This window comes from Endocarpon pusillum (genome assembly GCF_000464535.1).
Source record: "Endocarpon pusillum Z07020 unplaced genomic scaffold scaffold420, whole genome shotgun sequence".
NCBI classification, from domain to species: domain Eukaryota; kingdom Fungi; phylum Ascomycota; class Eurotiomycetes; order Verrucariales; family Verrucariaceae; genus Endocarpon; species Endocarpon pusillum.
The window spans coordinates 1-23095 of NW_006916402.1; the positions used below are offsets into that span (position 1 = coordinate 1).

The following is a 23095-nucleotide window of genomic DNA, read 5'->3' on the forward strand; positions in this document are numbered from 1 at the left end:
ATTAACTCTAAATTTTAAAGTAAGGCTTACTTTAAATCTTTTTAAGTCTTTATAAGTATTAAGCCTTAGACTACTAAATATAAGAATATTTATAATCTTTTCTAACTTTGCAGATATATATTAAAGTTATTAATTTTGTTGTAAAACTATAATTATTATTAATAAGATCTAAGTTATTAAGCCTTAAGTTAGATCTTAGGCTAAGTATTTAGAGGGCTAGGGAGTATAAATCAGAGCTGAACTATATATAAAGATAGATATATAAGAAGGTTCTTATAAATTAAGCTTGATGGCCTCCGGTTGCTTTGCGTTTCTTGGGTGAGTTCTGATAATCGGCGCGTAGATGTGACGGAGCGTTTTGCGAATATGGAGAACCGTGCTGGCTTTTTGTGGATCTAAAAAGAAAGAGACGCAGAACAGAATAAAAAAAGAGAGGCAGTAGTTCTTTTACTGTTTAGACTAAGCAATAAGAAACAATAACAAAGGGAAAATAGGTTAAGGCAGACCTAAGGACTAGAAGATAAAAATAAGTAAGACGCTTTGTAATGTCAGAAGAGCTATAGTTGGGCCTAATATATAAGACAAAGCGTAAAGAAAAGGAAACGAAAGTGGGAACATAATGCTTTATATATATGTCTGTGCCCCTTATCTCGCTGAGGCCAGGTACAGACAATTATAGGTATCTGTCGTCAGTAATGGCTAGAATAGCGGCAGAAAGCTAGGTCCAAGATGAGCTCTATAAGCCATAATTAGTGCCACAGGGAATATAGTCCTTAGCATAGGTCACGGGAGGATTTGTAACACTTCTTCTCTATAGGCTGTAGCTTATTAAGGAGCTTCTGACAATTAATCTAAAGCTCTTTAAACATAGAACTCTTAATATAGATCTAATAAAGATTCTGTAAGACGTTAACGTTATCCTTTTTATAATCAGAGGTTTGAAATCGCCTTAGCATTACTTAAACTATATACTAGTCGCAGTTTTATAACAGAGTATTTAAAAGAGTTATAAACATAGCTATTAGGAGACTAGCAGCTTAATCTCTAATAATAATACAGCAAGAAGATATATTCTTAATAAAGCATTTACGTTTGAGGTAATTAAAGAAGAATTTGAACAATTCTGTGCTTTCTGAAGAGTAATGTTACGGCTGCTATGCTTGTTGGCCGTTAGCGCTAGGGCCGCCGGGTATTAATTAGCACTATGCATTAGTAAGGGGCATGCTCGCTATATAAGAGCGACCCTAGTGCTATCCTCGTCGGCTCTGCAGTCTTAGGATAGTACTTAACATAGGCTGAAGATCTTGCGCACTCGTTACCTGCTTCTAACGTGATACATGACAGGTAATAGCTAAATGCTATAGGGAACGTTAACCCTAAATTTATTATACTAATAGCAGCAAGAAGAGGCAGGCGGAGCTTATTTATATTAAATATATTATTAATAATAAGAACTTGATCTATAATAAAGCGTTAAGCAATAGCAAGCTATTAAGGATAAGAAAATCAGATTTGAATAAGTCTCTTATTTATTACTTTATCCTTATTATTATATTTAATAGTAAGTCTCTTATAATAGATGAATTCAGCATTATTAAGTACTTTCAGAAGGCCCTAAATCGACTTTATATTGCCCTTATTAGCTAGTTAAGTTCAAACAAGGTTATAATACTTTTTTGAGCTCAGAAAAACGCTATAATCATTATAATTAAGGATATTTTGACTTAAGGAGTAGGGTATAATCTTCGTTTAATAATTTATTATAAAGGCTATAAGTTATTAATACTTAGGGATAAGCTGTTAGTTAATTTTAAATATAAGAGAGTTATTAACTAACTAATAAGAGTGCTCAAGCTCAGGAGCAGTCAAAGAGTATCCTTTAACGCCAGAACCTTGTTTACTAACGTCTTTAATAGAGCAGTAAGCGTACTAGTTACAGCCCTTTTGTTTTGTTTAAGTTGCGCCTCGTTTTCTACTACTGATTATCTTGCCCTCAGAATCCTTCTCAACCTTCTCCAAGAGCTTACGATTGTTCTGCGTTTCATCAGAATAATGGATACATCAAAAGCGTTTACAGGGCGTCAGCGCTGTTCCAGAGCCGCGAATAACGATAGCAAACCCTTGAGAGACGGCGAAGAGCTGAAGCCGGCGAAAATAGTGCTTAAAAGGGTCAAATACCTCACCTTTGGAGGGTCACAGGAGCCATTTTGAGGGCTGGCTGTTGACCCAGCGTTCAAGAGCAGGCCGAATATGGGCAGGGCAGCCTGCGGAGGCTATCCAGGGCGCAGACATAACGACAAAGAACTCAACACCAAGGATTTCTATCTCAATACCTATTTGGGAACCAACGGCAAGCTCAATATCACAAATGGCAGTGGCATGGCAGTGTGGAAAAGAATTCAGGAAACCCTCATACAAATTACTACTGTGCAATCACGTGCATTAGTTCCGGAGTGCCAAGGGCCGAATAATTTGGGATCTAATAAAGGGACCCGAAAATTTACTACGGGGACCCGAATTTCTTGGCTAACTAAGCCTAATTAGGCTTAGCTCCACAAAACCAGGACTCGATTTTTTATAAATGAGCTGTACAGGCCATGTTGATTTACGTAGTACGCCTCTGTCTCTACGTGTGCCTCTGCGCGCCTACGCCTCTGCCTCTGCCTCTGCCTCTGCCTCTGCCTCTGCCTCTGCCTCTGCCTCTGCCCCTGCCTCTACCCCTGCCTGTGCCTGTGGCACTGTCAACTGCCTCTGAGCCTCTTGGTAGGTTTTGATACTCGCCCTGATCGTGTTGTTTTGTCTTTTTTGGAGGGAGACTCTCGCGCTGTCAGGTCAATTGATACACCCTTTCTTGGAGTCACTGGCTTGTCTCTCTTTCTTTTCATCTCTGGCCTCGCTGCCCTCGTCATTCCAGCGAATTCAGGCATCTCTGACCAGAGGGGGGGTGCAGTGCCACCTGAATCGATCAATCGCTGGCGCTCAATCTCTATAATTGCTTCCTCCGCAGGATCATCAACAAGAACAGGAGAAGGAGCATCCTCTGAATCTGATTGAGGCGGAGGTGGTTTACGAGCTCGTATTTCAGCTAATACAGCTTCTGTCTCCTGAGAGAACTGATATGATTGAGGAGGAGGAGGAGGGCGGGGGGAAGAAGGTGATCTTTGATATTGACGTTTATTTTCTGCTAATATTCCAGCGTCAACTATCTCAAAATGAGATGGATATCGACGTGTTGATGTTTTTGGAATATTCTTTGACTCTTTTGGTCGCCCCTTTCGAGTTAGAACTGGTGGATTTTGCAGGAGATAGGTTAGAGAAGGTAAAAAAGACGTGGATAGAGAAGACGAAGAAGGCGGAGAAGCTGGAGGCGGCGCAGAAGACGGAGGAGGTAAGGAGAATAGCGGAGGAGGCGGAGGAGGTAAAGAGGATAACAGAGGAGGCGGAGGAGGCGGAGAATACCACCAAAATTGGTGAATATCACTTAAGATTGGTTTTCTGCTCTCTTCTATCATTCGGCTGATCTCATGTCTACATGGTAGGCCTATAGAAGATCGAAATTGGCCAGAACAAGGTTGTTGAAGATCTTGATTAAGCTCTTTCTGTTTTGAAATCTCTCGTAAGGCCACAGGAGTAACAAGCTGTCGAATTTCATCATAAAAGCTACCACGGTAAGCCCAAAAAAGTCTCTGTTTTGATTGCTCAAAGGCACCCTCTTGCTCATTAATTTGACGTTTAAGAAAAAGAGTAACTGCTTCACAGACTTTTTTAAGATCTCCTGTATTAGTAAGAAGTTGTCGTTTAAAGCTACTATGTAAGCCTTCTGCTCAAGAGGTTACTCGAGTATTGAAATGTAGCTGCTGATTTGTCCAGGCATAGACGATGCGTTTCTTATGAGGTAGCCATTGATCTTGTAGGTAACGGACGACGGAAGGAAATTGCTGATATTTCCTGCAGAAATCATCCCAACTAGTTTCGAAAATAGTTGGTGTTTGACTTTGGACGATCTTGTGCCAGTTGGTAAGAAATTCATTCCACATCTCGTCAGTAGAGGCTGTTATTTGGTTCTCTGTTGCGGAGAGAAAGGCAGGCCTGCAATTAGAAAGAATATTCTTTGAAACATGCCATAGGCAGAGAAGATGCTGAGTCGATGGAAATACAACTTCGATAGCGTTAATAAGAGCTGAATCGCAGTCAGTAACAACAGTTATAGGTGCTGTAAGCTGGATAGATCGATAGAGCTGTTGAAGTTGATGTAAAACCCACTGAAAATCCTTGAAAGTCTCTCCTGCAAGAAAGGCCATCCCAATGGTAAAGGATCGATCAATTGAGGTCCTTCCAGTAATAGTAAAGAGAGGCATGTTGAACCTGTTAGTGTTGTAGGTACAGTCCATTAATACAACCTGTGAGAATCTCTTGAATAAATCAATTGATTTTCGGTATGTAAAAAAGCAACATCTAACAGCGTTTGAATCATCTGTTTGATATTGACAGTACCAGCTTTCGCTTTGTAGGTCTTCAATTAGCGCTTGAATCGCTGTACGAGGGCCCTGTTTAAGAGCTCGGTGACGAGCTCGAGCATTATTGATGTCAGTTAAAAGAATGGGGTGATTTTCGACATCAGAACTCAAAAGTAAAGACGTATGAGTCTGTCTGGGTGCAATGCCAGCGTCACATTGTCTCTCAATTTCTTTGCGACGAGGGGAATCCAATTGACGATGTGTAGGATGAGCAACTGCTGTGGTAGCTGAATGGTTGTGATCTTTATTGCGGAGCTCAGCCCTCCACCGATTCTCCTCTTCCAAATAAAGCTGTATCGAAAAGGGACAGTCGGTAAGCCTTGAGCCTTTAATTCTCTGATTTTTTTCGTCCACAGTAATCCTACTATCTCTGGTTTTGCAGCCCCTATCGCATTTCAAATCAACTCTTTTGATCACTCCTTTATATGCGTTTGACCTCCTTTTGACGATGGCATAGCCTTCCGCGGCCGCAAAGCTGTTCAAGGCTTTGAGAGCATCATCGATAGATGCGTAGAACGCAGGCAGGGGAGGGGCGGCGAGAGACAGCGTCATGGTAGAGAGTGAGGCAGAGGCGTAGATGTACAGAGGTAGAGGCAGGGGCAGAGGCAGAGGCAGAGGCAGAGGCAGAGGCAGAGGCAGAGTCAGAGGCAGAGGCAGAGACAGAGACAGAGGCGTAGGCAGTTGATAGAGGCAGAGGCAGAGCCACATCATACGCTGGTTGTGTGAAGCTAAGCCTAATTAGGTAACTTATAACTTGCCAAGAGATTCGGGTCCCCGTAGTAAATTTTCGGGTCCCTTTATTAGATCCCAATAATTTTCATCTGAATATGGCTGTCGAATATGGCTCTCCCGAGACAAGCCGATTGTCTTGCCCGAAAAGTAGCCGGGTATCCATTGACCATCCTCGAGGTCCATACATTCGTGCATGTCTTTTGTGCCTTGGTGATGTACGGTCTCTGGGTTAAAGTAAGTTTTCCTTGGAGTATAGTGACAAGTCGGATGGAAGCTTGAGAATTGCCGCTTGTCCGCTTGCTCTCCGAATCGTTCAATACAGATGACTAATCTGTTGCCTCCTGCAGAAGCCTCTTAACGTTGGTGAGCCTAGGCTAGTGTCAGACCTGGACGAGGAGTTTTTTGACAATTTATGCCTGAGGATTACGAAAGAGAGAGAGGTTGACATCCGGTTCGGTGACTCGGGGTCCTATTCTGTGAAAGAGGTCAAGCTCGCCGAATACGCCTCCAGGTTGTCATCCTTTGGGGAAGTAACATGTAGTAATGTCGGCATAGTCGAATGCGCTCCAGAAGTGGAAACTCGCAGTCTTGTATCAGGCCAGCAGCTATCAGAAGGCCTCGTGGTGAATTTTTACTTTGGCTACGTCAAAGGTTGTCCTTGTGACAACCCTGCCCATAAGATTCGACTCACACTTTCGAGAAGCGACGTTGCTCGCTGGGAGCGGATATCGCGGGTGGTGCAAAGGGATTACCCAGGCTTAGTGGGGCAGCTTACCGGGATCCCAGCTTACGAGGACCAGGAGAATACACGAATATCAGAGCCGACGACATCGATGTGTAACGCCGATAACAGTGACGAGATCTCCGCCGGTGCTAGGCTGGGAAATAGGGGCGTTGAAAAGAATGCCCATACTACTAGATTCGTGACTGACCCCAGAGGAAGCGCCAACATCTCTTCTGCTAGCCTGTCTAGTCAGACAGGTCATCACATGCAGGATGGACCTGAAATCGAAGTTGAACATCGGGAGACAGAGACACTGGGGCTCAGACAGCCGACTAAAGCACACGGATGCTCGGCTAGTGCAACCGAACCAGGCCAGCGGCTGGCGGAGGTTTTTGAGGACGAAAATGATCTGTTACCAAGGTTTTCGTTTGCAATAGATTTCGAGGATTTCTTACCAGGAAAGGTTCTTTCTCGAGCTATGAACTTCAATTGGGATGATTTTGAAGATCGTTTCGATGTTTGGACATTTGACTCTGAATCCCCGGACGCCTTCACTTGGATCTTGCTCGCCATCCTACTCGGCCTCATGACAGCGTATGGAGGGATCCACTTGAGCATTTGGGGTTACGAGTTCCCTACGGAGGAGGAACGCTGGCTGTGGAGGGTGGCCAGTATAAACGTGACTGCCTTTGGATGGTTCTACATCATCTGCTCTCTGTTATTTCATAGAGTTAAAAGCTTTGAAAACTTTGTGGTATGTATCATCGTACCTCTTCTCGCAATTCTGCTTTGTGCAGCCTCTCGCATCTTCATCGTGGTCGAATCATTCATCAGTCTCAGAACCGTGCCTATTGGTGTGTATGCAGCAATACCTTGGGCGCAGTATATACCACATATATAGCTTTCATAAGAGTTGGTGACCATGACAGAGACGAAATCTTAAACGGGTTTTCTCCCACATCGCTGTAGCTTATGCTCTATTCAGTTTTACGAAAGGCGAGCTGTCTGTACTCCATCGTGCTAGCCAAACAAGCTAACATCAGACACGATTGGTCAGCACAAGAACGCTGGAAAGAATCCTGGGGCCGTTCGATTCGTTCTTCTCAATTGTTCTTGATCCTTCCGGGACAGTCAAGTAAGAAATAGATAGGCAATGACGACAAACCATAAGTGGTTTTCAGCGGAAGTGTGCTATGCTAAGACATCGAGAGTCTGGCACCAATGCACAAACGATCGAATACGGGAGCGGTATGGAGAAGGAACGTAATCGCATATGTGTAAGCTGATCTATCTGGTCTTTAGTTATCGATCAATGACAATAAGGGATCTCTGAGGAGAATCTTGAATAAAGCCCGCCCTTGCCCGCTGTCAGACTGTGAATAGTCGATGCAGAGATCCTTGATTTTGATTGACCAATTCGGTTGATCACGTGATGTAGCTTAGTTACTTCGTCCTGCACTTCTCTCCTTCAATGCAGGATTTTCACTCCTTACCAGCAACAATATAAATCATCTATGTTCAACGTACTAGAAAATCAATACCTGCCCATAAAGGCAAGCCACCCTTTCGGCTCACCCTTGAATGCTAGCCATTGCTGGCCACTGCTAAACGCGTTTCTGATCTAAGCGTTTGTGTTTCAACGGACCACAACAGCCCAAGTTCTACTACCTCCGTGTTCTGTCTTCTGTGACGCATCGTGAAAAACTTGTATCATGCCATCATACCATATCAACGACGTGAGTAATACAAAATGAAGTAGATCGATCCTGCTGTCTTCCAGCAGCCCCATACCTTCAAAACTTGATACCATCAGCCATCAATCTGCCAATGTATCGTATCCCCCACCTCTTTCTCCTACCCCACCAGATTATCCAGAAGAGCCCGCCGTCCCCACCTCGTCACAATGCTCACCCTTATACTCACCATCTTTCTCCTCCTATCACCATTCTACATAATCTACAAAACCCCCTACCCTCCTCCTCCGCTACTTCTCAACCCATTGGCCAAACGTCCTATGGCGCGCTTCCACAACATTAACGTTCGTAGCGCTAACAGTCGATGACGCACCATCCCAGTACACCAACGAGATCCTACAGATCCTGAAAGCCAACCACGCAATCGCGACGTGCTTTGTCATTGGATCCGAGGTCCCGGGCCGGGAGGAGACGCTGAGGGATCTAGTGCGAAATGGGAATGAGTCGGGAATCATGTGATGCGCGATGAGGCTTCGCGGTCTTTGGGTGATGAAACTCTGATAGCGCAGATTCAGAGCCTGAAGGTGATGCCAAGGAATGTACGTAGTATATCAAACTGCTGGCGTTGAGACACAATCTCCGCCGAAGTGCTGCCGGCCTGGTTCCGGCTTCTTCAACGAGAAAATGCGCAAGACACGGGACAGGCTGGATCCTAAGTTGGTTCTTGGGAGTGACTATCCTCATGATGCGCAGATTAAGTTTTGGCGTTTTAATGCGAGGCATATGCTTCGTATGCTGAGGCCTGGAGGGATTATTACTTGTCAAGATAGGAGGAGCCGGACGCTTTCGATGCTACGGTATGTGCTTCCTCAGATTCGGCGGAGGGGCAATCGCTTTGTAACGGTTACGGAGCTGCTACAGGAGGCAAAGAGTGACGTCGTGGGAAGCAGGCGAATTTTGTCTACTCTGCGTCTGTGAAAGATCCGGGATCGATGCTGCTGGTCGTACTCTTATCACATTGCTCAAGCTCTACCGGTTTCTAAGGATACAGGTATGCCCTTGTGCTGAACTTGGATAGGTCATCCAGTACCTGGTCGCCAATTGCGGCCGATAAACTGAAAGCGGAAATGTGACGCTTCGATGGAGTTAAGACTTTCCACGAAAAACAGATCTGTCAGTCAATCATGTCTCCCATCCCAGAAAGCCGGATTTGATGACTTGGAAGGTATTTCCCTCAAACCCTCTTTCGATGCATTTTAGCGGTGACGACGAGAGATCCATTAATCTGATAGCCGCGGTTTGTCAAGGCCCTTTCAACCCCCAATTTCTGCTGCGAAGCAGCATTATCTGCCCTGGCAGTTGTATATTGAGTATACTAAGGCAGAACTTGCGACCAGGCCGGCCTTTCTTAACACGCTCGGTTAAGATCTAAAGGACCCGAATGTACTGAAAGAAAGCTCTGCCGAAAAGCCCCAAGCTTAGCTGGGAGTGCGAAGAAATCAACAGAGAAAAATTTTCAGACGCCAACAGAACACAGTGTTGCAGCTCTCGTCTAGCTAGATACCTATTGATGTGCCTGGCGGCTGGTATATTGCCCGGAGGGTCTGAGAATAGGTATGAAGAGGCCAGTGGCACAGCTGCTGAGGCGCGGTTTAGCTATGCAGTGAGCAAGGCAAGGTACGCAAAATCTTTTCGAGCTGCAACTCTACTCACGAGAAATCGTTGGCTTTCGGAGATGTAGCAGGCCTTGCAAATGGATAAGCCACTGTTATCCGGAACAAGAAATAAGCAGGGATCCTGTGGTGAGACTGTTGACGAATTCAAAGATCATTTTTCGACATGGTTGCTATAGGCAAGCATGAGGTTCATGCCATTGAAGGGGAAGACAGTGACCCAAGGACAGAAGCGGGGACTGAAGAGGGAGATCAGAGCTAGTTTGGACAACGAGTGGCGTTTGAGAATCTGGCAGTCCGATGAATGACCGAAAGGAGACAGTGTAATCGTCGTTCAGATGTTTCTACCAATTGGTGTAGTGCTTTCTTTGGGAATGGGTTCCGTCCCATACGTACAGGCGCCTCCTTTGTCCCAGAAGCTTGTGGGCTGAAGGCCTTCATCTCATGGTTAAGAGGTATAAACAAATTATCTTGCGCTCCAAAACACTGTGTCGTCAATTTCGACACAGGAACATCTAACATTCGTCCGCCGCGGCACGAAGTGAGCCTCAAGAGAGTATTGAGTGGTCTTTAAGCCCCTTCAGTGTCAGCATCGAGGACGATACAACTTCAGATTGCCACGAGGCGTGTCTATTTCTTACCTTCTACAAGTCCAGTGTCAATTTCAATGGACATTCATTCGTGATTTATTAGACCATTGGCAGAGTCTCAACTTACTGCCTGGTCTTTGTCAGACACTACGGCCTGACTGCCAAAACCCGCTGAACAAGCAACAACGTGGTGTTTATGATAATTGTTCAGAGAGGCGCCTCCAAGGCGGCGAGGACAATTATTAGCTAGCTAGCTATCTACCAAGGAAGGCACCTGAAAGTCTTGCTCCGCACAACTCTCCACAACGGTGCTCTATCGCTCCCAATCTAGGCTCAGATCCCTAACACCAAGAATGCGATCCGTTTGGCAACATTCAGCTGGAGCCTCTCTTTTCGGCCTCGTTGCCGGTTGAATCCGCGGCTCGTGGCATCACCTTCGTCAGGACAAATCCGTGGTAATCAAAAGAGCTGTCAGAAGAACCCAGCACGTCCATCTTGATGTCCCAGTCAACGCCTTGACAGTTGAGAAGAGGTTTTATAAAGTGAGGTTGCCGGTATGTTATGTAGATGAACATGCTATCCGATTTGAGGACACGAAAGACCTACAGGGTAAGTGAGGTGCAATTCTCGTAGTAGTGTAACCTGTAAAAGGGACTATTTCAAACGTACCTCCCGAACGTATCGCGCAGTATTGTCGAGAACATCATCTGGCGGGTCCCAGGGGCTGCCATGGATCCAAACATCTAATGTCCCCTTATCAAAGGCAACATCTATCGACTCCGACGGAATCTGATCCATCTGGCGGACGTCACCCTGTTGCCAGAGGATGCCCGCAATCTTACTATGTCGTTTAGACATGTTTTCCACAACGACCGATGAGAAGTCGACACAAAGTTGGTTCTTGTAGCCTTTTCTCGCAAGATCTTGTGGTATTGTCTGCGCTGGATTTAGCCTCTTTTGATTGCCACGAGTTCTAGACAATTACGCTGTCTCCTGATCCTAGGTGCAGGATCTTCAGCGCCGTCTCTGGTCCTCGTATCTGGAACAAATGACGAGCGAAAAAAGGCTCGAGGTCACTGAAAGACCTAAACCACTCATGGAGTTGCTTATCCGCGCCCACCTCGGCGTAGCGCTCATCCCAGTACTCAGGACAAGTCAGGCTCTCCGTCGCATCGTGAGCCATTAATGATGATGTTCCCAGTCTGTCGCACTAGTTGGTGTCAAAAATTTCCGTCCACTTTTCACCACCAAATTAGGAACTCTAAACTTTCAGGCAGCGAAGATGAGAAAGTATACCTTCAAGAACTGTGGGAAAGACCTTTGCCCTTTCCTATACAATACGCAAAATTCGCAACTTTGATAACTTTAACCGAGAAAAGTTGCTTGCTCTCCAGTTTCGAAAAAGAGGTGCCTTGGCAGTGGCTAAGTTAAGGTTGGTCAAGCCAATCATAACGGCTAACACACGACTCTATAGCCCCTACGCAGTTGGTATCCTCTACGTAGTACGTAGTCGATATGGCTGACGCTTGACGATCTAGTGCCAGCACTCGCATTAGGTCTCTTTGAGGTGCTTTATGTCTGGTTGGGTGCCAAAAAGCGGCTCATTCTATACCTAACAAGGATCTACAACGTTTCCAACAAGTCTAATGCAGGTGTTCAATGCTAATACGCTACGCGTCAGCCATACTAGCTGCGTAGGGGAAAAGGTGACAGCGACAGCGTCAGCGTCAGCCATCATATGAGGTTGTAGTGCGAGGTATACAGAAATCGAGTGCGGCGCACTCGTGTACTCAGCGATCAAGTGCACTGCGCAGTCAAACCAAGTCATTCGTTGTTAAGCTAATAGTCCGCCGTGGCCGGGTTCATATTGCAGATGTTGGACTAAATTGACTGCAGCCACAATAGCTGAACTGATTGTTTTTTTGTTGACAATGGGGTCCAAGCTGGGCGAGCACGACAGTCGCATTGCAGTGCAAGTAATGCTGCAAAGTGGCGTCTCGTACTCCAACCAAGGGGTGCTGCTTTCAGCCAGCTAGGTGTCCAGAGAAACTGGCCAGCTGGGCGTACAGTACAGTCCTCAGAAGCAGAATATCTGGTCTGTTATCTTACCCACAGCTCCCGGAGCCTTAAAGCCCAGCTCCACTAAATGCTTCTTTATCGCATTCACCATAGGCGGCGGTCCGCACAGCAATATCTTCGTGTCATCTGCAGGCTGTGGCATGCGCTCCTGAAGCATATCCTTCGTCACGTAGCACCTTGCCTCCTTCAGCCCGCATCTGGGTGATCTAGCACGTAGTAGACCTCGAAACTGCCGTTCGACTTCTTTGCAAAGCGATCCAGCTTCTCGCGGAGTAAGATGTCCTTCTCGGAGCGGTTGCAGTAGACGAGGCTGACGCGCGTACCGTCTGTCGGGTCCTCGCAGATGGCGCGCACGAGCTGGAACAGCGGTGTAATGCCGGTGCCCCCGCCAACCATGCCAATAGCTCGGCTCATGCCCTTGCGATACCGCATTGCGCCCTTAGGCCCACGAATATCCGCCTCGTCGCCAATGTCGAGACCCTTCAGGTAGATTCCCATGTGCCCGTCCGGGTACACGCGGATCAGCAGCTCCAGCCGTCCCAGATCACGGTTGTTCGAGATGGGCGTATAGCTGCGCACCACGGTATGGTCGTCCACCGTACCCGCGATAGCAACGTGCTGCCCTGTGGGCAGACCCAAGATGGCGTGCTTGGTTGGCAGCGCGAAGACGAAGCGAAAAATGCCCGCCGACAGCTCCTCCTCGTGTCTGAGCTTGAACCGGCGGTACTCGGTGGGCGCGAGCGCGCCGGCGGGGCGAAAGATCGAACGGCCTGGGCTCGCGTCCTGGATGTGGGCTGGGTAAGACTGGAAGCCCTGGCCGAAGCTGTCGTTCTTGGACAGATACCGCGCACTGGCGAGGCCAATGGCGCCGAGGGTAGCGCTAGCCATGAGGAACCCTTGCATGAAGCTGCTCTGCCCTTAGCGTGCTCCTGGAGCTGGGGGTCCGCCCGCTGATGTCGGTGGCCGTCCATGTACGATGTTCACGAAATACACAAGTCCCGCTGTTGCGACTGCGAAGACTGCAGGTTCAGTGCGCGGGTTGAGCAGGCTGCTGCTGCCGCTCTTAGATTCCGTGGTGGGAGCTCCTCGCACGACCTGGGCGACACCTGACAGACTCGGATTCAATGCCTCGGGGGCCTCGGGCAAAGCTCCTCTAAAAGCGCCCACGAGGTAGGCGTGCATGATCCCTCTGGCATCCTCGGAGTGGCCGACATCCTCGAACGCACTGGTGGCATCTTGGCTGGCTACTTCGATCAAAGCCTCCCATCCGCCAGGATGGTCTTTCGCGTATTCCGTGACGTTGTAGACTGACGCAGCTCAGCAGAGGGCCTCTCAGACTTGAGGATTAGGCTTGAGAAGAATGATACCTTTGCCATGGACGCTGATCCGGAGGTCCTGCTTTGAACTGTGCTTGGCCACCTCTTGCTTGCTGTACGACTTGACTTGGACTTCATTTCTCCTGCCAGCCTTAAGCTCCTTGTTGTCTGGTGATGACGCTGTTGTGTAGCATGAGCGTGTACAAGACTGCAGATTGGATGATAGCCCATCTGACAAAGGGGGCAATCGCAAAGAGCTTCAAGAGTCCACCGAAAAGCACCCCCCGAAGAAGCTCAAGCGGTATGCTGACCGCTGGCCTGGTGCCTCTTGCAACATTGCTCCGTCCTGCAGTGCACGGTCTCAGACGCCACGATGCCACGATGCCATATTCCACTTCATCATTGACTAGTCTGCATCACCCTGTCGAAGCCTTATCGCAAAGCCAACCACACATCGCTGAGTAGGTGAACCATTGAATCAACACTGATTGTAGATGGGTTTAGCCTTGTGGAGGTCTAGTCTCGAAAGATTCGCGGGTCAACAAGGGACGAATGCAAGATATTCGTGGGCTTCCAGTGCGTCCCCAAGGTTACCGTAGACAACAACAACAACATCGCTCTTCTCGTCGGTTGCATTGTGAGCGTGGCAAGTACTTAGGCGATATTCATATGCAGTTAGCTACGGGGTATGCATCTTCGTAAATAAATAAACCTTGAGCTCATGTAGGGTTCTTCATTCGTCTCAATCAGGCAGAGAAATACGAGAATGCACTCTGGGCCCCAGCAGAGGGCATGCGGGTCAGGTGCGAAGATACTTCGCCAGACATTCCGCAGGGCTACAGCAGCAGAAGATGATCACGCTGCCTTTAATGGCTAGACGGTGATTTCACGTGCCTCTGGTTGAGTATGTAGATATGTACGCAGTGTCGAAGACAAAACCTTGAGTCGTAGAGGACGGATTTGAGCTCTTCGCAATCGTTGAACATCGTGTCTCTGATGTCAAGCACGCCACTACGCTGCTCTTGTGAACATTCATTGTCGTCTAGACTCCCGTTCATTCCACTCAGGATTTACTCGTGTCTCCCCGCAGCGCAGCATGGCTGTCAAGACCTTTTATCTTTCAGGCGAAGGCGAAAAGTCAGGTGTGGATGTCGACATCTCGAATGTTGCAGATTTGGATGCTCGCAAGCAATTCCTCGGTGAAAGCATGGGCGTCGTACCGCCAGAGGGTAGCCCAGAACAGTTGCTCTTGACAGAAATCCGCTGGCTGAATGTGACCAGGTTCGTCCTTCCACTTCAAAGATGAAGACCTCTCCGATTTGGCTGGGGTGGAGGTCTCTGACGGCCCGATTTCCGTGAAAGTAGACGGGCATTCGATTCGGGACGTGCCAGGTCCACAAGGCTTGCCCTTCGTTGGGCAACTACTTCGAAGGTATGAGACGATGCGTAACCCGGGGCTGCTGGACACGCTGATGAGCGTAGTGTTTCCCCGACCACTTAGGCAACAATCAGCGGCTGATCGAGAAATACGGGCCCATTTTTCAGACCAACTTCATGGGAGCCACCAACTGTTATACCAATGACCCCCAGCTTGCCCTGATCTGTTTCAGTGAAACGCATTTCTTCTCGAAGCAGATCATCCCCGGCCATCCCCTTTTCCCAATCAAGCAGAACAAGGCCGGCGTGTTCATTGGAGATACGAACGATCCTTCGTGGAAGGTGGTGCACAAGTTCATGCCGCCCGCTCTAGGGCCCAAAGCCGTTCGTCATTACGCGCCGACAATGAACAACTGCGTGGACGAAGCCTGGCCGGTCTTCGATGAGCTAGAGAAGCGCGGCAAGGCTTGGAACGTGTACCAATACATGCTCAAGCTAAGCTCCAGTACAGTTGGCAAGATCATGCTAGGTAAGGATCTGAACCACTTCAGCAGTGTGGACGCACCCCTGCACCGGCTCGGGTTAGTCATGGCCGAGTCTCTTGCGATTAACAAAAGGATTGCTAGCCATGGACAGTGGTATGCACATTTACCCTTCGGCGATCCGGTGCGCCTCAGGGACCTCAAGCACTTCTTGGCTGCACAGATTGAAGAACTTGAAGCTATTCGCGACGCCAAGTCAAACGGAGCTGAGAACCTACCGCTTCACGACGCTGCTCTGAAGGCTGCCAATGTCATAGGTCGATACTCCTCTTCTCAAGACGCACAGCGCACTCAACGCAGGCCAGATTATCTCGTACGCGCCACCGACAGCAGAGGCGAACAGCTGCCGAAGGAGAACCTGGTGTCTGCGGTAACAGTGGCTACTGGCGCGGGCTTCACCACGACATCCTCACTGCTCTCCTGGTGCATCTACGGTCTGGTCACGTACTCCGGCATCCCGGCCCAGCTCCTGCAGGGGCTGGTCGACCATGGCATCAACCCCAACACCGACTCCATCAGTGCCGAGCAGGTTGAAGACCTTCTTGTGCTCGATAAATTCGTCAAGGAACGCAACGGCGCCACAACCCATCATATCAGCCCGGCCGCACCGCACAGCGGGATATGATCCTCCCGGGCGGCTACCGGCTGCGGAAGGGGACGCTGGTATTGTTGCGCTACACCATATTCATATGAACCCGAAGGTCTGGGATAATCCCGATAGATTTGATCCAGATCGATGGGATACAGAGCAGGTGGAGAACCGTCATAAGACTGCATACGTTCCGTGAGTACCAAAACCAGGACGAGGGCCAATGGTCCCTCGCTGACTGGACGCCGATAGATTCGCATATGGGCCGAGATCGTGCATCGGCTTCAACTTCGCTCTCCTCGAGGTGAAGATCTTCGTCTGCAAATTCGTGTGGCACTATCATCGGGAGAAGGAAGGCGAAACGGAAACAGAATACGATCCGTTCTTCCAGCTGATTCGACCCGTCGACTTGTACGTGCGAACGCAGAAGCGCGTAGTATGGCCTAGCAAGAGCGATGACACGCAGTGATGCGATGCGCTTGGAACGTGTGAGAGCCGCCCACAGCGGTCATTCGCTTGCTTTTCAGACGCATTCGCATGATGCTATTTTGCAATCTGGTCTATGTCGGGAATTTATTTAAGTAGAGTGCAAAACTCCAACACTGCATCACCAGGATGGGCGCTGGGGGTCAGAATCACCCCACCGTCCTATGCATCGCTTTCAAACCTGCAAGAGACACCTCAGATTTATTTCAACGCTTACTCGAATGCTTAGCCACAGCTTGTGCTCCATGGTACGCCAATTAAAGCTGATTAGTGAGAAGTCTACATCTTGGCCTGTGGGGAGCAGTATCAGCTCAACACGTTAATGGTGGTGTCTAGGTTGCAGGGAACCTGAATACAAAGTTCGAAGAAAAAGGTTTCACGGGTGTTGAATAAACTCTAAAGTAAACACTATTTTCTGTTGGAATTGGCCGTACGCGTACAGGAAGATCTTCTTGGCAGCACTTGACTTTTGGCAGCACGTGACCACCAGCGCGCCCTACTACTAGTTAGTAGTAGTAGATCAGCCTGCGCCTCCTTAGATAGAATCTGCAGGATAGATAATTCAGATCATCCCACCTATTCAATTTTTTGGTTTTTTCTTACATTGTTCAGAAAATAAATCTTCTGGAATCCATGTTAAATAGAAAATTCAAAGTACTCCAATAATTTTATTTATAGATCCGTAACTATATCACTTAGTCTTTATTTGGCGTTTTCCCACAACTCGCTTCAACCAGGCTGGATTTAAAGCCAGCGGCCAGCACTGCAAAGCTCAAGGTCAAGGCATTCCACTCGTCTCTCACTCTTCACGTAATTCACCAAGCAATCCCGAGAGATATTGGCTCGTGCTCCTCACCTTATCTGCGGATGGGAAATTCCGCACCGAATTCGTTGCAACTACCAATCTTTTGTCTGAGTTTAATGAGGGATTCGTAATCACAGATCCTGTGTTATCGTTTTCGAACCCAGCTTTGGCAGAGTAGGGTGAGTAAAATATGTGATAGGCTCATGTTCGATGCAGCTGAGGAGGTCTCTTCTCCACTCATGCATCCTCTTCTTGATTCGTCATCATGGTTGCAGCGTCGCCCATTCAGGATCCAGGAATAGATGGGCTGATTGAACCCCCAAGTCTCAGCCTTCTGATGCCGTGATTGAGGCTCTTTGGCAGAAAGAATACTTATCTGGCCCGTGGGATGTGGAATTCGCGCATGGAAAGGTGACAGGCGTCAGACTAGGCTGAGACCCATTTCGCGGCAATGGCCATGGTTCCTGGACTTCTGCTCCCTAATATAAGTAATAGTCTCACAACAGAGCTCCTGGCACAGTTTGAACTTACCACCAAATCTCTTACTAATCCTTCCCGCTCCTGTCAGCATTCTGAATGCGATGCTCAATTGGCTCCATTACCGCGCGTCTTTCGCTGTGTCGACTGTAGAGCTAACTACTGTGACAATTGTTGGAAGAAGGTTGAACCTCACAAGAATCCCGAATTAAAGCACAAACAAAGCGACCCCGGACTTGCAGCCTTATTGAAAGGCATTCTCGATCCGCCGACAAGAAGCGTTGAACAGCAGGAAACCCTGCACAAGGAGGACGCACGCACCCTGTGGGTTGGAGTGTCCGAGAAAGATGAGAAACAATTCATCCATGAGGGTTCTGTGTACGAAGATTTGATTTTCGAAAATCCCGCAATACAACCATGGGGAATCTATCCTGGCCTGATTACATTCGTAGGAGACACAGGTAAGGCGAACTCTTAGATGATCAAATAGATAGATCCTGATCGGCCACAATCCTAGGGGCTGGGAAAAGCGCTCTCATCAAGCTCCTCATCGAGGTAGGACTGTGGTCTGCCGACAGCTTTCCCGGTTTCGTTTACCAGAAAAGCACATTTCCATTACGGCAGAACCCGGTTCAAAAACGATCAACTCCCGTCGTTGGATGCGAAGATGACGAGCAAACCCCTACCTCAGCGGATGTTCACCTCTATGCGGATCCAAGAACACTTTCTGACAAGAGTTCTGGCGACTGTCCCATGCTGTATGCGGATTGTGAAGGGTTTGGAGGAGGCGAGCAAGATCCACTCGCTTCTCGATTTGGTGCCCCAGACTTCGATCCTGTGGGTGCATCGGAACAGCTCAACAAGAAAATACAGCCGTTCCTAGAGGGAGTCGATAGATACACCCCGAAGCATATAAACTGGGCAGATTGCGAAAGGCAGAGCGTGGTGGAGGGTCTCTATCCTCGCCTCTTTTATTCGTTCTCAGATGTGGTAGTTTTTGTTCAGGAGAATTCGAGGTGCGTATAGATTTCAATGCGTTTAGATTGGATTGGCTAAACATTGGACAGGAAATTTGAGGAAGTCGTCGTCAAATTGGTTGACTGGGCTCATCGAGCAATTGAGAAATCTTGCAATCAATCCGTTCTTCCGCACGCGGTCATTGTGTTGAATAAAGCGGGAACAAGCAACAGTGGGAAGAGTGACAGATGGGACCCCGATTCTGTCACGAATACACAACTGGAGGCGGTTAACAAGGCTCTAGAGAAGAAAAAAGAGCTCAAGGAGAAAGTTGCCTTCTGGACTAAGCGCAATGTGAACATCAGGACTAGCAAGGATCTTCTTGAGTGCTACTACGCAAGCGTCAAGGTTATCCGCATTCCCATCTTACATGATCCCGAGTTGCTGGAGAAGCAAGTTTCCAAGCTTTACGACATGATATCCGCAAAGTGCAACGAATCCCAAGGGCGGAGACGCCAATGCCGCATGAGACTCGATGCTGTCAAACTCCATCTATATCTGAGGAACGCTTTCGACCACTTCGCCACTTACGCTGACAAGCCTTTTGACTTTGTCAAGGCGTCATTCGACATCAATCCGATCTCGCCCACCTTTGGTTTGCGCGATGGGATTTTACGATTGGCGATCACGGTGCAGCCGCTGCTTGAGGATCATAGTGGCTCGCTTGTCTGGCAGAAGATCAGTCGTGTCATCGCATCCTGTTTCCTGCTCAACGCATATCAAAGAAGCGTAAAGGGTCTCGGTAAGGTTCGATTTCGGTTCGTAATGCTTCTACTTACGCCGTTTTGTTAGGCAATTCAGACTCAGTTTTCAACCAGTACTGGGATCATTGTTCAAAGGCTCTTAAGGACTTCTATGATAGGAACTGGCCCTGTGAGTATACGAGCCCTAGGATCAAGCGCTGTGTGAATGTCCAAAATGCCCATCGGAAAGGCCATCAATCGAAAGACGGAGAGCTTGAGGGCGGCGTCTGGCAGTGTAATCAAACTTTGGAAGCGGTACAGCAGAGTGTGAAGAAGTGTCTTCTTGGCGAGCTGCAAGGCATTGCACCAGACTTTCGTCTTCAACAAGGAGATCCCAGTTCTGACGAGGATCATCTACGCAAGGTCTATCAATGTCACCAAAGGAACCTGGATGAACTCTATTGCGAATGGGGAGAAGGTGCTCCATTCAAGAGCCACACAACCTGCTTCTCATGTTTGTTGGAATCCCCTGAGCATGTGTTGCCATGCGGACATATCATTTGTACTCCTTGCACCGCAGCCTTCGGAACACCACTTGGAGCAGGTTTCATCAAGATGGACAGCTGCCCGTTGAGCCGGCATAAAGAAGTGTGGAATGAGAGCCAATACCTTGCCTCTATCAAACCGGACCAAGCGGGTGTGCGTGTGTTGACCTTGGACGGGTAAGTGGACCACTACTGAGCTCAGACTTCGACTAACGGAACGGATGCAAGGGGCGGAATTCGGGGTATAGTAGAGTTGACTATACTGAAAGAGATTGAAGAAACTTTGGGTAACAAAGTGCCCATTCAGGCGTTCTTCGATCTCATTATCGGGACTAGGTGAGTGTTTGCGCTTCTTCGGAGCATTTTTGCAACCACTTATATAATTAGTACTGGTGGCATCATAGCTCTGGGGCTTGGCCAACAAGGCTGGAATGTTTCAAAATGCACAGAGACTTTCAGAGAGCTTTCGACAGAGGCATTCACTAAGCATCGAGGTCCATCCTGGGCTGAAAAGGCAACCATTGCAATCAACCATGGAAAATACCGCACTTCTCCTCTCGAGGAAGCGTTCAAGAAAGCTTTCTCTGATAAGGTCCTCTTATTTGGCCACCCGAACACTTCGGAAGCCGTGCGCACGAAAGCTGCTGTGGTTACGACGAATCCCCGAGGTCAAGTTACGCTTATCAGTAACTACAACCGCAGAGTTTCCAAGGGTCGTAAGTAGAACTTCGAATGAGGAAGCACCATACCATAGGCTAATTATATCCAAGTACTCTACACGTTCTATCGCGCTGAAGGCGCAAAAGAAGAGTTCAAAACATGGGAAAGGTATCGTCTATTCATCGTTTGGCTGCACCGGTTGCTAACTGTTGAAGTGCGCGCGCTACCTCCGCTGCGCCTACTTACTTTGAGGAGTTCAACCACGAGCTTTCCGAACAAGTCTATCTGGACGGTGGAATATACCACAACAATCCAATCAGCATTGCAGATGCCGAATCAAAGCAAATATGGCCGCAAGAAAAATACCGCCATCCCGATATCTTACTGTCAATTGGCACGGCATTTTTCAAAAACGAGCTGGGGACTACTGACAGCCCTGCTACGGCAGGGTCTAAGGGTATCTGGGCATTTAAAAAGTTGATGCAGCAACTCTTAGAGGATATTCTCAAAACCCAGTTGGCCTGTGAAAGAGCATGGAAGTATTGGATAAGCACGAAGATGCCTCCACCGGAACATGCTCACAGATACAGGAGGCTTAACGTCCCGTTGGATTTCGAGCCAGAAATGGATCTCGTGGAAGAGCTAGACAAGTTCAGAGATCTGACAATTGAATACTTGAAGGAAGAGAAGGAACAAATTGTCAGCATCGCAAACCAACTTGTGGCTTCATGCTTTTATTACCAGTTCGACAAGCAGGACCTTCATGAGACCTCAAATGAGACAGGGCAGGGCTGGAAATGCACAGGCTCGTCACCCCTGTAAAGGCACTCGCTTTTACCACTGACTGACAAGTTGCACAGGACGCATCCAATGTCGTCTTCCGCCTAGAAGTCAGATAAGCAAGAACTTCGGTGAGCTCTTGTGGAGTCTGTTTCAAGATATCAAAAAAGAAAGAAAAGAAGGCTCAAAAGGACTTTGCTTCTGTGTCAACGAGACCCATGTAGCAGACTTTGGGGCTGAAGATGTGCATGAGATAGAAGATAAGGTCATCGAAGATATGCGAAACCACGGTGTTTTTGTGATGTCCGATTTTGACATTTCAATTTCGAGCGCGATAGCTGAGACCAACATATTTATGGTGCTGCATATGGAAAAGGGGGGCTTGATCCCTATCGGCGGATTCCCGCGCAATCTGCTGAAGGATTATCCAGGTAAATTGCGCTCTGGGGACTTCCTGCGAGAATTATTGACTAATGAAGTCATCTTCAGACACATATCGAAGGAAAAAGAGGCCACCCAGAGACTCAATAACCGCGAGCATCGATGCTCCTCAAACAGATCACGACTTCCGCCTTCAGATAGAGGAAAACCTTGCAGCTTCTAGATGGAGGTCGAGACTTGTTACAAGAAGGAAGAAATATGGGCGGGGATGGAGTTTCTGGGCACGTACAGAGGCTTCCACGGTTGAGTACAACTCTGAAGTGGGTTCCATCTCCTCGGAGACGGTTTCTTCAAGTACCTCGGATTCCGAAGATTTTGCTTTTCCAGTTGCGAAAGATTCCAGCGAGCCTGGTTCAGACGACGAAGAGGTGCCCGTCGAAGAAACTCGACAGAACGTGGAACAGAGCGAGCAAGATGGACACAGGCAGCAAAAGGGAGAAGGCTCACCAATTGCGGTCGAAAACCTCCCTGTCGGCAACCTTGACGAAGAAGGAGATGAGGCCCGTGCTAGTATTGCTGGAGCAGAGAGATAGTTCATGGTGGTGGAGACTGGTACGGAGAATGGACTGTTTTGGTTCAGTTATGGCCAAGGAAGGGTTCAGCTCTGAAGTAGTACTCAGACCTCCCAAAGGAAGATCCATTTCTGGGCCTTCTTCGCACCGGAATCTACCACCAGTTTTGCCGTTGTAGTTACTACAGTTCGGCCTACTGTAGTTTACAGTGTTGCGGTTTGAGGTGAGAGAATTTGGAGTGGTAGCGATTGTAGCACTAGGTTACAATTCAGCCTGCTATAGCTTGCGGTATTACAGTTTGTACTAAGTATTCTCCACGTGGGTGGTGATGACGAGAGTGGAACACCTTATGTTAGAAGTTGGTGCAAAATAGCATACGGAGGTGCCAATTCACTTCATTGAGTTACTCCTATCAAGAGGAGCATTTGCTCCTTCTAACCCCCCCCCATCCCCCCCTCTGCCACCCCCCCGAAACAGTATTTGGCGTTCAATTCGTATAGCAATGCTCACTGCCATAAATAACAGGGCGTAACAGTTACAAGAGCGTTTCGTGCGTTTTGCATGCGGGGACCCTTGTACCATCATGCTAATACGTAACAGATACGTATCATATACGCAGGGATTCTGACACCTTAGAACCGATTGTTTTCATTCATCTAACCTCAGAGAGTCGGTCCAAGGCCTGTGAATAATTTATAGATAGATGATGTCACTTCTTCTCGGGTGCAAAACATGACCGCTGGGACCATCAAATCAAATCAGTCAAACAAAACAAATCAAATGCTTGGCAAATCAAATCAAATCTGTGCTTTCGTTCAAAGCAAATCAGCCTCTGTGGATTTGACAAATTACTAGT

General features: G+C 48.0%; 5 protein-coding genes across 5 annotated transcripts; 2 read left to right on the forward strand and 3 right to left on the reverse strand.

Moving 5' to 3' along the window:
• Nucleotides 1–10304: 10304 nt before the first annotated feature.
• EPUS_08988 (uncharacterized protein) lies at nt 10305–11113 on the reverse strand (the record flags this gene model as incomplete). The annotated part of the gene is made up of 3 exons (XM_007805357.1): nt 10305–10532; nt 10600–10866; nt 10916–11113. The coding sequence occupies 3 exons, from the start codon at nt 11111–11113 to the stop codon at nt 10305–10307; spliced, it is 693 nt and encodes a 230-aa protein (XP_007803548.1).
• Nucleotides 11114–12195: 1082 nt separating this feature from the next.
• Nucleotides 12196–12897, reverse strand: EPUS_08989 (uncharacterized protein; the record flags this gene model as incomplete). The annotated part of the gene is made up of 1 exon (XM_007805358.1): nt 12196–12897. One exon carries the CDS (start codon nt 12895–12897, stop codon nt 12196–12198), a length of 702 nt encoding a protein of 233 aa, XP_007803549.1.
• A 30-nt stretch (nt 12898–12927) lies between these two features.
• EPUS_08990 (uncharacterized protein) lies at nt 12928–13728 on the reverse strand (the record flags this gene model as incomplete). The annotated part of the gene is made up of 3 exons (XM_007805359.1): nt 12928–13316; nt 13377–13505; nt 13698–13728. 3 exons carry the CDS (start codon nt 13726–13728, stop codon nt 12928–12930), a joined length of 549 nt encoding a protein of 182 aa, XP_007803550.1.
• A 693-nt stretch (nt 13729–14421) lies between these two features.
• On the forward strand, nt 14422–15869 carry EPUS_08991 (uncharacterized protein; the record flags this gene model as incomplete). Its single annotated transcript, XM_007805360.1, has 3 exons — nt 14422–14606; nt 14691–14757; nt 14808–15869. The coding sequence occupies 3 exons, from the start codon at nt 14422–14424 to the stop codon at nt 15867–15869; spliced, it is 1314 nt and encodes a 437-aa protein (XP_007803551.1).
• A 64-nt stretch (nt 15870–15933) lies between these two features.
• On the forward strand, nt 15934–22260 carry EPUS_08992 (uncharacterized protein; the record flags this gene model as incomplete). Its single annotated transcript, XM_007805361.1, has 13 exons — nt 15934–16028; nt 16086–16244; nt 17693–17750; nt 17801–18062; nt 18119–18617; nt 18669–19360; nt 19411–20023; nt 20075–20182; nt 20234–20562; nt 20617–20674; nt 20722–21324; nt 21359–21717; nt 21776–22260. The coding sequence occupies 13 exons, from the start codon at nt 15934–15936 to the stop codon at nt 22258–22260; spliced, it is 4320 nt and encodes a 1439-aa protein (XP_007803552.1).
• Nucleotides 22261–23095: the final 835 nt, after the last annotated feature.